At 36.1% G+C, this 17925-nt stretch overlaps 1 protein-coding gene across 2 annotated transcripts; it reads right to left on the bottom strand.

Annotated features, from left to right (window-relative positions):
- Positions 1–1395: 1395 nt before the first annotated feature.
- Positions 1396–16501, bottom strand: NAP1L1 (nucleosome assembly protein 1-like 1). 2 transcript variants are annotated; one of them, XM_010018059.1, is made up of 14 exons: positions 16471–16501; positions 15689–15777; positions 13086–13188; positions 9770–9911; positions 9226–9306; positions 8859–8987; positions 8308–8379; positions 7498–7637; positions 5695–5840; positions 5592–5611; positions 4743–4865; positions 3704–3736; positions 3261–3311; positions 1396–2125 (listed from the first exon to the last, which is right to left on the bottom strand). In XM_010018059.1, exons 1-14 carry the CDS (start codon positions 16485–16487, stop codon positions 2090–2092), a joined length of 1182 nt encoding a protein of 393 aa, XP_010016361.1. In that variant the 5' UTR covers positions 16488–16501; the 3' UTR covers positions 1396–2089. The 2 variants fall into 2 exon arrangements, with proteins under 2 accessions (XP_010016361.1, XP_010016369.1); XM_010018067.1 differs by having other exon boundaries at positions 3261–3308.
- Between the last annotated feature and the right edge of the window lie 1424 nt (positions 16502–17925).

Here is a 17925-nt window from a genome sequence, read left to right as displayed (position 1 = left end):
ATCACAAGAATACAACCATGTCTATATAACACACAGCTACCACGCAGTGTGTAACTTCATTACTCTAGTTTTCTACACTATGATCTATGTGTTAACTAAAAAAACACTTAAGAGCACAGCTTCAAGTGTACTATTCTGTACACAGATGGCAAGAGCTCCTGCTCCGAACTCCATGGAGAAGAAAAAGATTAAGCCTGACAGGGATTCTGAAATGAAGCAGTGGTATCTGAGCCTTCAAGGAATTAACAAACAGAAAATAAACATCAGTTTAGTGAGAGCACATTTGACCTTCTTCCTTTCATGGTGGCTGGGGATTCAGAAGGGCACTTGGGATAAGCTTCATTCTGTATTACTTACCCTCCAAGCAAGAGACATGCTAAAGAAACTCTTCCACCAGCCTTATCCTCCTGTGACTGTTGCCTCCTGCTTGCCCTGCTGTTTTCGGCCCTTTAATCCTTTACAGCTAAGTCCACATATCAGTGGTAAGGAAACAAACAAAAAGGCAAGAAAAAGAAAGAGCAGCCACTGCAGAAATGGATCTGTAGCTAGCTGGATCTTTCTTTCCAACCCTACAAGGACCTTCCCATCCCTCAAAAAGTTATCTGGGCACTTGCTTAGAAGATGAGAACTTCTAGAGTTATGTGAATGACAAGACTGCACAGAACACAGTAGCATTTTATTGACTGGGAAAACTCAAATGGAAGGCATCAGGTCATAGTTTCTTCAAGCTGAATGCATTCAAAGCCACATCTCACCAGCACCTCCACTTCTACGCTAGAGACAAGGTTGTCATGAGAATGACCATCTAGCCCATGTTTCAACTGACAATGAACATTAACAAAGTATGAACCAGAACATGCAGATATAAACACAGGGAAAACAACTTCAGGTAAGGAGAGGGGATTCCCTTGGGGTTTGTCTTCTCCTCTGTAGATGCTTGACACAGTGAGCACAAAGTAGAATACGACTAAGTGCTCTAGCACTCCCTTAGGTTGCAGGGCAGGTTTTGTTCAGGACAACCTAGCTCTGTCTACACAGAAATCCAAGGCATCTTTCTTGGCTCCAGAATTCATACTAATGACCACTGCCTTAGAGTCAGGCACAGCAATACCGAAGTCCTTTATCAGATCTAGCCCCACTTTGAAAACCTTGTCTTCTTCAAAATGGCAGTGTTGACCAATCACTGAAACATCTAGCTCAGATTCACAAGTATCACACTGCAAGTGGAAAGTATGGCTCAAACTTTCCAAACTATTGTGTTTGGTTTTAAAATGCTATATAATTTACTTCTCAGTAACTCTCAACTTTTTTTTCTCGTAAAGAGTGAACTGCAGCATGAAAGATATGCCTTACCAGTTTACACATGCAGATACACACATCATAATAAAACAAGACTAGCTTCTGAAAATACTAGGTTTTATTCACACCCCAGTGGTAAACAATAACCTTAATATGATGACTAGGTTTCTTTTGTAGATCACTATGTCACATAAAATACAAAACCCATAGCATAAACAAGCTGACAGTTATGACTGTTTAATGTGGTCTCGTTGGAAATTAAACAAGTTATACTAATCTTCTCAAGTAGTCAAATTCAAAACGCATCATCATCTCCTAGTTAGTACAAGTCACTGCCAGTTCTATAACAAAGTAATGAAGGCACAGCTAGTGCAAGCAGACTTAAACCCGTTCCGACTACTGGGCTGAAAAATACTTTGGTTGGTTCTTCAGGAGAGAGTTTTCTCTAAACAAATATTGGTCTCAGTTAACAGTTCTGATAATCTTCACAGCTGCAGTCTAATAGCTACATGACAAAGACTTCACAAGAACCAAACTATGTAGCAATGAATTAACATTCATGCTTTAGGGGATTTACTGCATTCTACATATTGGCAGAAAATTATACTGTTAAAATGCTAGGTAGATTGAACCTACATTTTAAACTGGTTCTTATGTGTTTGATTTCTTTTTTTTTAACAAATTGGTTACTTAATTCTACCAAGATACAAAACATAAGGCTGTAAGTAACTAATAGTTGTGTTTAGGCTATTACAGTGCAGGTAATCCTCAAGGCCACATACACACTGCTTCACTGCTGCTTGCATTCTGCTGGGTTTTGATCCTTCTGTTGAGAAAAAAGGAAATATCAGTTTACAGATACTAGTGTTCTAAAAGAACTATTAATATCACTAAGCCTACTTTCTTAAGTTTCATTATTCTTCTTTCATCTTTTCCCTTAAATTAATAGCCTACTATTAGTAATACCACTGTCTTTACATGTGGCGACATAACACAAGAAGCCCATCTTGCAGCTGTTTTATTATGATTCCAAAACCTTCTTGAATAGGAAGCAATTTGAATACACTACAGCAGATGAAACACAGGCTGTACATTTTAATTAACAGTTCTATACCCTACATCTTTCTAGGTACAATACTGAGATTATGTAATTCTTTCTAGGGTGTTTTGATTGTGGCTCAAACCACTCCTACTGAAAAACATGCTGCCTCCTTATTCAAAATTGCAAGCACATTTTTCAGCAGACATTTTTTGTTCACAGACTTCATTTTCATGACTGCAACTTTCAGCTCCTGCCATCAGATGCTTTCAGGTGGCCAAACATAGTTTTCCTCAGGTAGGAAAACATCTGTGAACCAAGTAGCTCACAATCACTTTCTCAGCAAACTGAGCTGAACCTGCCCTTCCCATGGAATAAAAAAGCAGACAGTTGCTCTCAGCTGTTCACATCTCAGTACTTGGCTGTAAACACATTCCTGCACCTTCACTTTTACCTCAATCAATAAAAGACTTGCTATTTATTTACTTATTTATCCTGAAGAAGCCTCAGTCTTGTATTCTGCTGGAAAAATCTCTGCCAGGGTCAGCATAGGACAGGTTCCCAAAACTGAACCTGGATTATGCAGTTCTCTGTGTGGCTTTACAATTACAGAACATTTTCATGATTAGCAGCAACTTGCTGCAAGACAAGTTTATAGAAAACCAAGCCTGACTAATTTCAGTGCTCAAAGCCAAAAGTCACTTCTACAAAGTGATTCTTGGAGAAAGAACTTCAAAAAAGTTGCTCTACCATTATTAGTCTGTCAGAACTGGGACAAACAGCCTTAGCCAAAATACACTCATCTTAGGAACTACTGATTAAGTATTTAAAATAAAAAAAAAAGAATCAATATTTAACCTACATAAATCTTTAAGTGTGAGTATGCATATACAAAGTTCAAAAATTCTTTATAATTCCTTACTTTGGGGTCATAATCAGGATCATTTTCTTCATCTGCTTCTTCTTCCCCCTCCTGAAAGAAAACACTTGTTTATATTTCTCTGCCTTATACACATTCAGCTTCCTGAGCCATTTTCATTAAAATTAAGATTAAATTATACTCTTAAATACATTACCATTTTAAGTTACACATACTGTACTAGTTGGACCTCCACAAAACACATCTTTTGACATCAGTTGCAACTTAATCTGTAAGATAACTTAGGGTTGTCTTCATTTGGTTTGGGGTTGGTTTTTTTTAGATTTAAGTATTCACCCTAGATCCACAAAATGATGTGTTGCATCTTATATTCATAGGTAATACTTAAACTTAGCATCCAGAGCATTCAAAAACCTACAGGAACTCTTATTTCAGATAAAATATAAAAGGAAAATTATTTAAATCAAGGCCATCTGTCAACTTACCTCATCATCTGCCTCTTCACCTTCTTCATCGTACTAGGAGAGAAAATAAAAAGGTTTTGATAGGGTCATAAATGCAGCCATTTATGGCTTAAGTACAGCCCAGATAACTCAAGTAGATGCCAGAGACCATATTATATTGTGCTCCAAGAGAACTTCCTATTGACAGACTTAAAAGTGTCTTCTGTATCAACATGAGCAATGTTCAATCTCCTAAGCTATGCTCTGGCAGAGAAAACCATCTAGCTTAAGTTCCTTACATACAACACTGGAAGAGTGTTATTAGATTGTGATATAAGCCTTCTGGTCAGTGGAGTGTCTCAAAGCCTAAGGCAATCTGTGCAGTCAGTTACTTCCCTCTCCTACCTCCCCCAGCCAAGGCCTTGGACTAAGAGCTACCATTTTACATTCTAAAAATAAATTTTAAGGCAGGACTTACCTAAGCTATTTTAAGTGTCAAACTGTCCTTGTTTGTGCAGAGGCAAGAAAATATTTTACCCATATAAAGTTCTGGAGTTCTGTGGTTTGTTTTGCAAGCTTAGCTCTTTTAAAGCACTTAATTCAAGCTTTTGCAGAGCTCACTTTGAGTATTTTCACATGATTTGATTATGCTTATCTATCATTTTCTAATAAGAACACCCTCCAAAAGGATCAGGCTTGAATCTCAAGGAACTTGGTTGCACAGTATCACTGTAAGCACAAAGAAGAAGCTGACCAGTTAGACTAATCTGTTCTCTGGCAGCTCATTATAACTCTACCGAAGTATTGGGTACACCACCCTAGGAATGCCTTATACGCAAAATCATCCTCAGACATCCTCTAAATGTTCAGCTTCTACCACTCCTTTTGCAACAAAACTCTGAAGTCACTACTTCAAAAGTGAATTACTTTCGTGCTGCTCTTTATTCTAGGAAGTTCAGCTGAAACTAATGCTGACACATCCCATTCTAAAAATACCAACATTCGAAGTCAGAAATTACCCAAAATCTTTAAGCAGCTTTATTTCAAAGTTTTTAGCATTCTGAAAGAACATTATACTCACATCATCATCGTCATCTTCAATAGCTTCTCCTGTGAAGTACAATACTGATCGAGGGACTATACGTTCACGCAAGAAATGACCTATTTCAAAATCTGCAGCAAGGATTGCCTCAGCATCGTCATCCTGCATAAAACAACATTATTTCCTAAGCCATAAGCTGGTAACTATTTCTGACACAAAACCGCAAGTTGCACAGACTTTGATATGGCCAGATTTATACGAATTCCATGTGCTTGCTTTTTTTTGATTCAGGACCTGCTTTATAAAATTTAAATTGTGGAGCCATGTGTTATACTATACACAGCCTATCTGCATTGTGCAGAGGGGGGCTGCTTCTTCAGTAAGCTTAATTATACAAAATTCTGGAGTTTAAGTTTTATTCTTGCCCACCCTCAACTTGCTTTTAAGTAGGAAAACTGTTTGATACCCTCCAGACTTTCATTTTTAATAGCATAAAATACAAACTGGATATATGCAGCCATTAAAGATCATCCAAACAATGCCCAAACAGACAGACCTACACCAGCCATTAGACCAAAGCTAATAACAAAGATCACTACATTTATACAACTGTTAACAATTCACAAGGTAGCTTTCAGTAAGGATAAGTTGTTAAAGTCTACTAAACTGAACTCTGTTATCCAGCTCCACAAATAATCCTTTTAATAGAGAAAAACCAAATGCCTGCTATTCATCACAAGTATTCTCTGTTAAATACAGAAACATTTAAAGCTGAAATGGTTTAATAAATACCCAAATAATTTCAACAAACATTTTTTGTATATAAAGGTATGAATGTTTCCACTGGTGTTTGTCCCCCACCTGCATATTTTAAATAAGCCAACTTACCAGGTCTCCACTTTCAGGAACTGTAGAAAAAGAAAAAGAAGAAACAAATAAGTACAAACTACAAACTTTAAGATTAATGCAGATAAACTAATGGTCAGTTTACCTTCAGGAGGACTGAAGAAGTTGAAGAAAGAATCATTAGAAACAGTTTTTGTCACTGTTCTAACTGTTCCACGACCCTTATGTTTCTGCTTCTTCTTAATGGTTTTCAAAGTAACATTCTTTCCTTTTTTCCAGTCTATTTGGCAACTGAAGAGGAAAGAAAAAAAGCAGGTGCAGCTTATTATCATTCCACTTATTTATTCAGTGCTATCTTTTCATTACTTTATTCATCAAAACCAAGACTAACAGTTTCATTTTATGATTGAAGTGCTTTCATCCGAAAGTTCCTCCTTCCCTACTCAATCTGTGAAATGCTATTTTCATTAGCTACCAAGTTCTCCCTTGTTTCCTATCAAAGAAGAGGATCGCACCATTTTTAGAGCTACCTATCAATTATAAAGTAATGTTATATTTGGTCACATTAGTAATATGCCAAAAGGTTTACCACGCCTATCATTGTAATCAGCAAGTCCTTAAAGTAATACATCAAACAGACATGTAGTTTTGGGTTGGTTTTAGTTGCCTGCTTGTTGGGGCTTTGCCGCCTTTTGTTTCGGTTTGGTTTTTTGGTTGGTCATTTGTTAACTCTATCCTGCTTACATCATGCAAAATCATGCCCACAGACTTGTCTCACACTCAGAAATAATTCTGGGGACATGTAAATGAAGAAGTTGCATCCATGACTGTCCTCATTTGCATAAATACCTGATTAGTCTCCTTTAAAGACTCAAAGGAAGGGAGTGAATTGTTTTGGGATAAGAAGAGGCTGTATTAGTTAAAAAGACAAAACATGGACTAAGAATAACTCATTTTCACAGAAGCAGAGTTCATCTTACAGTGACCTCTGCCAGGATTTATGCTTTTCGAAAACTGTCCCAATTGAGGAACACAATACAGTTTGACCAAAGCTACTCAAGCACTTAAGACTAAATCTTACAGGGTATTTGCAGAAATACGTTTCATTAAATGTCTGGGAAACGTAGTGGTAAATGGAAGTCAGCAACTGTAACTGCAGATTAATATACAGGAAAAACCAACCCTGACTATACAGTGATAGACTCTAAAGTATTTACTAACACTCAGAAGATGAGTCAGAAAATTAAAGACACATGAACAGGCTATATACAGAACCTTGATGTACCCATAAGGCTAATTATATACAACTCAGGTTTCTCTCATCCTTCTGTTCACAAGGGGTCATGTACAGAAAAAGGAGATTGTTTAGTATAAGGAATAACAGCTACTTTGGAACAAAAGACATCACAGAGAAAGGAGTATGACAACTGTTTAAAATTATGAGGAACCTGGAGTTAACAGGAGATGACAGTTCTTCATTTCTCAAATCAATCAACTGAAAAGACTCAGAGGCGAAACATTCAACACTTACAAAACAAACTGGACAACTTCAGTATGGGAAGAACTGGAACAGACTTCCCAAAACACTGAGTGTCAAATACAAAAGAGATTGAAAGTGATCCAACAAATTTGAAAAAGCTAAAGGCCTACAAAAAGATAACACCATCCACCTTCCAACCCAACTTTAGCAACTGCCTATTTCTAGATAAATACTGATTAGATTTTATTTATATGCATATATAGTACATATGCATTATATAAAATATATAATTTTATATACTATATTGAAGTGCCTGAAAAACACTAAAAAACTTACGTCAAAGCCAGCTGTTTACAAGTTATTAAGTAGCAGTATCTTTCCAGCACCGTCCCAAGCTGCAAGTCTACAGTTGGATAATGCTAAGGAAAAAACTGCTACACTGCCTTAAAGTTATTTATTAGCACTTACCCTGTACAACCCATGATTTCTGGTCCATCAAAGGAGAAGGGATCAGAATCGTCTGGCTCTGACCTCATTCTATACGTCTTTGTCAATACTTCATTTGTGAAGTAGTCATTTGGTTCAAAATGAAATTCTAATGTGAAACTCTTAAAAAGAATTGCAGAGCATTAACTTTAGCAACACATACCTTTAATTTCTAAATACCTAAAATCCAAAACCAAAAATACATTCATGGGAATATATCTACCTCCTCCGATACTGAAATAGTGCATGTACATAACTTATTCTAGAATTTGCTGCCCAAGTTGTACAATAAATCTTCAAATGTTTTCATTTACCATATTGATCTTGTGCTTACTTGTACTTATTAGTTCATATACTGCTTGCAGTAATGATGCAAGATCTCCTAATGTACAGCTTTCTTGGTGCTAACCTATAGAGAGAACTTCTATATATTTAAAATATCAAAACTTTACAAGCTATCTGATTTCTGACAAGGAAATGATATCCAATTATATGCAACAGCTATATAAAAAGTACCTGAAGGTATAAAAATTTAAAGGTTAAACTTAGTCATCAGATATTAAGGCCTAGTTATTATCTCATCAGAATTTGAAGGTTAAATTCAGCATAAATTCATTCATATGGTACTGCAAGACTAGTACTAGTCTTTGTAGTGTTCTTCAGAAGACAAGAAGCAGCTGCGTATTTCTCACAATTGCCGTAAGACAATTGGGTATCGCAGACCATGCTACTAATACACAGATCAATCTTCAGATAACATAAAAGTAATCTTGTTTAATCAGTTAAACTAACCATAGGCTGTCCAACTTCTGAAAACTTCACTTTTATATCTTTTAAGTGTTTGAGGATAGGTTCATCGTGTTCCTGCAAAGAAAACACAGGTTATTCAATTTTTGTAACATTAAATTGTACACAGACATAAGACCCTGCAGTGATGAAAAGCCAGTTTTGGAACGAGTTTTACGTAGGACAAGAACTTTGTTAAAGCACTGAAACATTTTCATGAACTTGACCAGCAGATGGCAACAACGACTGCATGGAAAGTTTCCACTGCCGTGTACAACCTAAATCCGTGCAAACACCAAGTACAGATTTTAGCAGTATCTAATACACTTTTGATGACCACAATAAGTACAGAAGGTATATTAGTAAGGTAAAATAAGTTCAACAAGTAACACAGTAAGAAGGTATTGCAGAGTGTTCTGTGCTCTCAGTTGACATCCAAGTATTTGTTCCATGCGTTCCTAGAGATGCATCAAGTAAGGTACTGTTGCTACTCCTTTCTTAAAGGCACTTGGATTAAATACTAACATAACTTTAAACAAGCCTGGACCACTACCTACCTGAACCATATCACTGAGCAAGTCCACGTTCTTGAATACTGTCAGCCAAAACTCAGGAATTCCTTTAGGGTCTTCTTTTTCTTCATCTTTTTTTTCCTCTTCAAGCTTGGCTTTCTCTTTCATTTCCTCCTTGATAAAAATTTTAGTTTTTCTTAATTTTAAGAGAGTCACCAGAAGGTTCATTAACAGTTTTATGATGATACCAGGACAGATTAAGTTTCATGCTCATGCTTTAAGCAATCATGAAAAATTATGATAATTATTATAAAGCAATCATTATGCACCCAATTTTTTTTTACTTTACTGTATTAAATCTTGTTTCATGCTAAAGCTTGAGATATTGATGAGAACAGATAAAGATACTCACTGAAATTTCCTCTTCGACATCTGCTTTCCATTCACATTCTTCCTCTGTAGGTTCATAAATTGCATTGATGATTTCACTTCGCTGGAAGATTAAGCCAAGAACATGTTCAAACTTCCTAGTTACTGCAACCAACAATGTCCTAACCAATAAATTCCTAATCCTAAACTTACACAATTAGTAATACATTAACTATTTATCAAAATTTTTTCTTCCAGTCCTAGAAGACAACTCAGTAATTAAGAGCTTTTTAATGCACTAAAACAAACACCAAAGTTCCAGAAAGGTTACCACATCATCTGATACCTGCTTAGTTAACAAGTTGAGACCTGGTATATTGAAGTGATTTTGGTAACCACAGAACAAACTGAACCTTTCTCGCTCTTTATCTTAGCTGATATTCACATGGATGGTAAAGCTGTACCAACTGAATTGCATGGACACATACAAGACCAAAGTAATTGAGAACATGAATAAGCTTTCAGTTTATATTCCCTTGTGTTTTAGCTAGAGCCTTTAAGTACAAAACAGATTAGCAGTAAAATACCTTGTCAAATAAGGGCTGATAGAGAGCAGCATACTTTCTTTCCAGCTCATGAACTTCCTCATAGAACTTCGCTTCTATCTGTGCACACTGAACTTGAAGGTTCTTGAGAGCATTCACGCGTCTTTTAACAACTTTAGGCAAGCTGAAAAATTCAGTGACAGAACCGTTACTAACACTGCATTCTAAGCACATACTGACCCCTCCTTAACCAGTCCCCTTGCAAATTAAGCGACTTGCATCAAAACAGATTTTACACTCTCTTTTAAGCTTTAGAAAGCTGCACAAATCAAAACTATGACCCACAAATCAAAGCTATCACCCACTGCACTGTGCAGATTGAAACTGTTAGCACAGGCTTTTAAACTGTGACTAAGCCTCAGTTAGAATCAGAGTATCCCAAACACCTGGGTCAATCATGAGATGAACTTGTGCAACAGAACTTCATACTAAAAAACAAGTTTTACATTATCAACGAGCAGCACAGTAAATTCATATGATTGAGTATAATTAAAAAAGGTCTTATTGCTAATTGGCTTGGTATTATGAAAGAATGTTCAAGACAATCAAGTTGTTCTTTGCTAAGGAAGGTAACCTTCAAAATTCACAATTTTATTTCACCAAGGCAAGCAGCTGGTACTACTGCCTTCTAACATATTAACTGTCACTCCCAAAGCAAGCCAGAACTGGTTTGCTAAATGAGCCACTGCATTATACATGTGTAAAAGGAAAGCAATTAAGGCAATATTCATTATAAGTACTTGTCAGCTACAACTCTTTAAGCACTAGTTTCACTTTAGCAAACTATGGTAACATAGACTGAATGTCAGGACAGAAAGTTACATACATCAAGGTGAGCAGTGAGATTCATGGGGTAGATTGCTGAGAGCCTCCCTTGCCTGGGAGGTGGGACAAACTGGTTACGGAAGATTATGATGTTAACTTCCTATATATGTTTTATTTAAGCAGTTGTGCAGTGTTCAACACAGTAGTAAAAAAAACTGGTTTTAATTGTTAGGATCAGCTTCAGGTTTGAAGAAGTAATCCAGAACATATTAGCTTAAGTTACACACTGAGGGTTCATATTAATTACTAAGGCTATTTTACATCTACTAGATAGAACAGGCACATCTTTCAATATCCTTCTTCACATTAAAATGCAGAACCCTTCTCCTCAATAGCTTTATGCTCAACAAGAATATACTATTTCTGGTTGCTAAGATAATATGCACATCACCATTAAATCAAGATTTCCCTTAACCTTCCAATTTGGGCAAAAGTACATCTATTACACTAACTACCAAAATGCTTAAATTTAGATATGTATGCTCATAAAGGGTTGATACCATTCTCATTACTCTGACATTTTTGCAGAATTTAGTCAAGTTAATCACTTGCTGTAATTTTATCTTCAAGTACAGTATCAGGTCCAACAGCAACTTAAGTAGAAAGTTCAGTTAGTTCAAGAAAAAAGTGCAAAGGAAAAAAATTCATATGACCACACAGGTAAGTCACACAATGATCACCCACTTAATGCCACATGTGTATATTTACACTAAGAATACTGGCCTTAGCAATTGCATATAAGGGACTGTGAAATTCCTAAGAGGTAGTGCCCTATACATTCAGAATGTCTAGCTCCAGTATGTCACAGTAAAGATTTTAACCCCTTTGTTTGAGAATCTACAGTCTTTTGCATGTGCCAAAGCTGCATTTCATTACAGTCCATGCCAACCACTGCTACTTTCAGTATTTGTATATCGACTACCTTTACAAACTCTGTACTTTTATAAAAAAGAAAAGTAGTTTCATGAAAGAGACAGCTCTTAAAGTAAATCCAAAATGGAGAAGCAGACCATGAAACCTGAACTGGACTGCAGAAGTACAACAATAGCAAGTAAAACCTGTTGCTCTAAATATAAGCCACTAGAAAAGGTTATCATCACACAAGAACAGAACCTCCTGTGAGCATCTGAGGGAAATTGTGCGCTATTAAAGTGTTTCATCAGAATCATTGTGGCCAGGCACAGGTGAAGAGGTAAGTTATTGGATAGCTGCCAAGCAATTAGCAAATTCTAATCTGAGCAGACAGATGTTTTCCTGGAACCTATTTAGTTCCCTACCATCTTATGCATCTAGTTCCTTAACAGCTCACATAACTGACTTTTAGGATCCCAGATTGCTGCTGACTTCTGTGCCATCTCAGTGTCTACACTCTGTAGATAACTAAGCTAAAAATAATACTTGGGAAGACATTTAAGAGCCACCTGTAAAGCCTGGTTAAGTCAGCATGTGTATGTTGAGAAAGTGCAGACTCAAGTTACACACATTTTCCAGTTATTTTCATATTGCAAGTGTTCGGTACAATGGCAAAGTTGCAATGTTTTTATGCTAAAAAAATGCACTACTGTACTTGGAATTGATGAAGAAATGGTACAGTATCTCAGAGAGCAGCTGCCTAGAAAAATGACATGTAAATCAATGTTATCACTTCTTAGGTCAAGGACCTGAAAGATCAGTAGAGGTTAATTAAGACCTGGGAAAAAAAAAAAATAAATCAAGAAACATACTGTGTATAGAAAGCCCATAGTGTACAGTATCTGGGAGAGAGAACCTGAGTACCCTTTGACTCCATGCTCTTTCTTGGGCCAGTATTTATTAAGAAAGGCTGTTAGTTAAATAGGCTTTTCTTCCACACTACCATCTATCACAGGAAAGCAGTATGAGTAGGAGTAGCAGCAACAGCAATGCCTGCTGCTCAGTAGCTGCACCAGTTCAAGTCAATAGCAATGTAGGACTGTATTACAGCAAGACAGTTGCATGGTTTATAATTCCTGTGGATGTGGCAAAATGTTCATACACAACCAGAAATCACATGAGAACCAAAAAATTCTATTTGTTAATGAAGATCAAGTAAGCAGACCGTGCAATGTACTGCTAACAACATTCCTAATTTTACTAACTAGTGGTTACAGTCTAACAAAACAATTACTATATGAGACACAGTAGGTCTCCAAGTATTTGTCCATACTTAACTGATTTTTCATGATTAAGGCAAAGCTACGAAAGACATTCTAAGTAGCAGCAAACTATCTTTTAATAGTGTGCCATATCATAAAGGCAGGGGACAAGGTCAACCACTGTAAATATTGTTTTGTTCATAAAAACTCAAACAAAAACTCTGCAATTTTACAGACTATATCAGTTTTCCTGCTATCTGAGCAGTACAGTAGTTTATGACTGTTAATGATACAGACAATACTGTTGAGAAAACAAAAGAACTGTTTATATTAAAGCTCATACTGAAAAATTACTGTACCTTTCTATATAGCCTGTAGATGTGCCTACCAGACCATCAAGTCTTTCCTGAAGGGCTGCAAGAATCTGAGGATTTTGCATCATCTGTACAGTCAACTGCCGAGCTAATAAAAAAGAAATTACATTAAGTGCATCTTTTAGACTATCTTGAAAGAAAAGAATTTATATACTAAACAAAAGCAGTACATTTACGGTGCATACACGTGTAAAAAGACATAGGCAAAATAGTACTTCAAACACCTTTCCATTTGGGAAGCATGGATCAAATCCACTGTATTCTGCACATTGAAACAGCATCTGGATTAAAATGGCTACTACTCAGCAAGCTGAGCTTTTTTTTTTTTTGTTAAAAGGGAAGGTCTCTTGACACCTCTGAAGGCATCAGTTTTGCCTTGACTGCTTTTATTTTTAATTCATTACAGAAAGGTAAAGTAGAAGAATCTGTGCTTTTACTTTAAGAAGGGAATAAAGCTGTAATTGGGATTTTCATCTCATTTTAGGTAAATGGAAAGAAACAGAACAAATATAGACTTGGCTTTGTAAATCCATGTCTGCCTTATTTTTCCTGCAAAAGAATAAATTAGTCATTAGTCTGATACACTACTGACTACTAGGTCCTTGAAGTCTACCACCTTCACCATCTTCAGAAAGCACTTTGTCCAAATGGGAAACCTGTTTCAAACTATGAAACCCACACAAATTCCTAGCCTAAGTGTTCTCATTATCCATATTAACACCAAACCTTTTACTCCTGCTCAAAATCTGTGCCTCAACCTGCAGAAATGAATTTCACAACTTCTTATTTTTTAATAGCAACTTATAACCAGTTCTTATCATGCTGTTTTGCCTTCTTCCCCCTACCCCAACATCTACAGATAGGCAAGCAAGCTCTTTGCATTCCTTATAAGATAGTAGCATTCTTCTGATACATTCAAATTAGAGTGAAGCATCTGAACCCTTCCTGATGCATAAGGAAGGGAATAATAAGCTTTTAGAACTAGCATACCATTTTCTATTTCTATGCCCTTCACTACAGTAACCACATGTGAATATTCTCTTCCACTTTTATGTCCTAGCACTGAAATTCCATACTGAAAAGTTATGTTTCAAGTGACATCCAAAAGAGCAGCCTTGTTTCTCCATAATGATTGCAATCAGTTTCTATTACTGTATATAGCTGTAATATGTATAAGCTGTAATTATTTCTTAGAAACATACTACCTCACATTAGTCAACACTACTCCTCTGGTCAAGGCATCTAATTTTCTCTGGTCTTACTATTCATTAGTCTTTCCTATACACTTGAAAATCTACCCAGTTGTGCTATTCAGGTCTGTTGCCAGGTATTCTTTATTACCAAATCAGTCTACACATCATACACATGGTATGCCTATGCAGACAGCCATATCCCCTAAAACTGACATCCAATCACATACTCTGTTTTGCAAGTTCTTGGATCTATGAACACTATTTCTCCAAAGAGCTTTTTCCTTAAAGCATGACTGCTTAGTGCCCACAGAAGGACCTTTGACATACTTAAAAATGGAATTATCTAGATTAAAAAAAAAAAAAAAAAGTTAATCAGTATAACCTAAGGAAAAATTGTGCATGAAAAATACACTAGTAAACTAGACAAGCAAGAATTACAGATGCAAAAATTGCTTAACACTGTGTCAAGTTTCCCTACTACTGAAACGTTTCTGATTTATAAAATCCAATTTCCCTCCAAGATTCCTATAGTGTAATTTCCCCCCAGATCCTCACCTACAATAGCTGGAAATAATCACTAAAAAAACCCACATTATTCATCTCTAGGTTCCTTTGCAACACCTGAATACCTACCATTTAATTACTGTAAGCTGTTCTCCAGCCTCCAACATCATCATGAGCAAAATTATCATACTTTTCCCTAGCGTTGCTCTGTTCAAGCAATCACATTATGGGACACTATCAGCAGCCCAAATCATTCCATTGCAGGGATTATTAGTTACTTCTCTTTTGGCTATTTGCTCTTCAAGATTCTGTCTGTGCTCCCAACCATTAACTACAAAGCATGAATAAGACTGTTCAGACAGACAAAAGCATTCTGATACATGTTCAGGTTTTTTTGTCAGGGGAGTGGGGTGCAGGAGAATAAAGATTTATTGATTTTATTCATTTTAAGAGTAACACTAAGCATAATTTTTGTTCTGTCACAATCAAACAACTCAGCAGCAAATTACTGAGCAACTGATCAAAAGATAAGAGCAATACACATACATATACAGACCTGATTTTTTTCTTCCCAAAGCTTCACATTTTCAGCTTTTAACTGATGTTAATTTTGAAATAGTCTAGTCACATACACACAATAATCTTTTCCAATTATACACCTAAGGGTATAAACCTGTAAGCACATAGCCAGTGCTGCCTGAACTGGCACTAAATGTAACTAAAATAAATGAATGCAGACAACTAATAAAAAAAAAAAAATCACACAACTAGAAAACAAAAAAAAAGTCCTTACTTTAAAATTTAAATACAATTTTAAGCAGAAAAATCCTTTTAATGCATTCATTAGAAAGCACGTATGCGACTGCTTAGAAACCTTGTTTTCAACTTTACCTTTGCTATTGGCATCTTCACCAGTTTCTTCTTCTTCTACTTCTTCAACATCTTCCATATCCTGTTGATCAAGTTCAGACTGTTCTTTGCTATTAGGAATATTCAATAACAGGATCAAGAAGTTAATTTTATAAAATACTATAATAAGCTTAAAGAGCTCAAATTAGAGATCATGTGGGTAGAAGCAAACTGTTGCATCAGTTTTGATCTGTGACAACCTAGTACTAGGCAAAGCCAAATTTGTCTTCATAGATTCACGTTTCACATTAGCAATCTCAGAACTGTTTAAAGAGCTAGCAGCTTCCCAGAATTTTGAAGAATCCTTTTTACAAAAAAATTCATTCAGCTCCTGTTCATATCAACAAGTCAAAGCCTCTTTATGCTCTATACATCCTCTTTGTTAAGATATGCAGGCCTCGAGAACTGAGGGTAGGTTTGCCTAAGCCACAGTTTGAATGCCATAAAATGAGGATTTGAAGTATAGAAAAAAATCTACACAGAGTGAAACAATAGTAATGAGTAGTACCAACATTGTTTTCCCCTCCAGAATTCCAGCTAACATAGTATATTGACTGGTGCCTTGTTGCAGTTTTGGATTTACTTATAATTAAGATCCCAAACCCAACTTAAAACATTTCTTCCACACACTATAAACGTCCCATTTTGCCAGAGTGAGAAGATCCTTACCTAGGCCCTGTCTACCAACTATCTGAAGATCACAGCCATCTGAAGTACAACAGAGGGCACAGTGAGAGCCAGAGTAACCTACAGATTTTACTTACTTGTCTATGTCTGCCATTCTCCTAGATTTCAAACCCTAGAGGAGGAAAAAAAAAAAAAAAAAAAAAGGAAAAAAGAAGAGTAAGAACAGCAGCATTAGACTTCCCTTACATGGTCTACAGGCAAGTGCCATAACCCTAAAAAAAAGAAACAAACACAAACTGTGTCAGCTTTAAGAAACAGGATAAATACATACTATAACCTGAAGAGTGGCTTATCTCTTATGGACTTTGAGCCCTCACTTTAAAGCATACAAGAATACTGAAAAACTTTGTTCTGGTTTACAACCAGCAGTTCCACTCACATAAATTTAAGTGTCAGCAAAATGCCATGTCGAATTTTGTATCACAAGACTGTACTAGTACCACAGATTGAAAACCAGTCCTGTCTAAGTATAAAATCAAAATATAACCCAAGAAAAACTGAAGTAAAAAGGGTGCCAGAACCCTGTTGGTGAATGTTTACTCTAACATGTAATTGCAGACAGAGGATACATACACCTAAATCAGCTTATTTTAGTACTAAAGTAGCCTTTTCTTGCTCTACTTTTAATCCCAACTTCACAAACAGAATCCAAGTAGTTCCTCAGATTACCCAGAGAATAGCAAGAAACTTTATGTAAAGAATTTATGTGCCAAGCTATTTAACAAGACTAATTTATAACCTGAATGATCAGAATTTTAAGTATCTCAGCATCATCATGAACACTTTCCAGACAAAATAACTAGAAATATGCTGAAATTTCTGCAAATCTTGCATACCACTAAGCAGCTATGTTCACAAATGCATTACGAGATGAAAAACATCTTCCATCAGCAAAACACTACTTCAGCCTAGTCTCCAAAAAGATGTTTTGGGTAGCTTTAAATCAGAGACAATACTATGCACACAAAAACACTGTCCTAGTAATACTGTCTTAGGTGCAATAGTTCAAGCAAAAACAAGTACCGAGAATAATCCACTGGCCCAGGAAGCACAGGAACTACTGCTTTAAGTCCTCATTTTAGCTGCTTCCCAGTAAGCTAAACAAATATGAGTTTCCTTCAGGAAGCTTAACTCCTGATAATGTACGCCAATGAGAATTTTAGTGTTGTCCCAGTAAGATCAGGGCATTAGCAGTCATTATGAAGAGACACGTTAGAATCTAAACTTCAGAATTTAACACCAACATTCTATGTATAAAATAGAATATAATAAAAACACATTACCCTGGTGTCATAACTACTTCCCAACAATTACATGCAAAGGAAGTATGATGTCTTCATTTAGGACCACAACTTTACAGTGCCAATGAAGTATTTAGGAGACTGCACATAATCAAAAAGGTTCAATTCCCCAGCATGCAGGAAAATTAAGAGAACCAACTGTCAATTTATTTCAGAAAAATACAGTATTTGCTATCAAACAGAATGGCAGCACTGCTGTAAACAGAAGGACATCTAATAATTCAGCAAGAA

Source organism: Nestor notabilis, unplaced genomic scaffold (assembly GCF_000696875.1).
Source record: "Nestor notabilis isolate BGI_N333 unplaced genomic scaffold, ASM69687v1 scaffold34310, whole genome shotgun sequence".
NCBI lineage: Eukaryota > Metazoa > Chordata > Aves > Psittaciformes > Psittacidae > Nestor > Nestor notabilis.
The sequence above is the reverse complement of the archived record's forward strand: the minus strand, read 5'-3'. Positions and strand labels throughout refer to the sequence as shown.

Bases quoted from the DNA above. Each gene is read 5' to 3' on its own strand.
- NAP1L1 (XM_010018059.1), bottom strand. The intron at 7,638-8,307 runs GTTAGTTTAACT...ATTCTTTTTAAG, and splicing joins CAGAAGTTGGACAGCCTATG to AGTTTCACATTAGAATTTCA. The intron at 5,841-7,497 runs GTAAGTGCTAAT...TTTCCTCTTCAG, and splicing joins GAAATCATGGGTTGTACAGG to TTGCCAAATAGACTGGAAAA.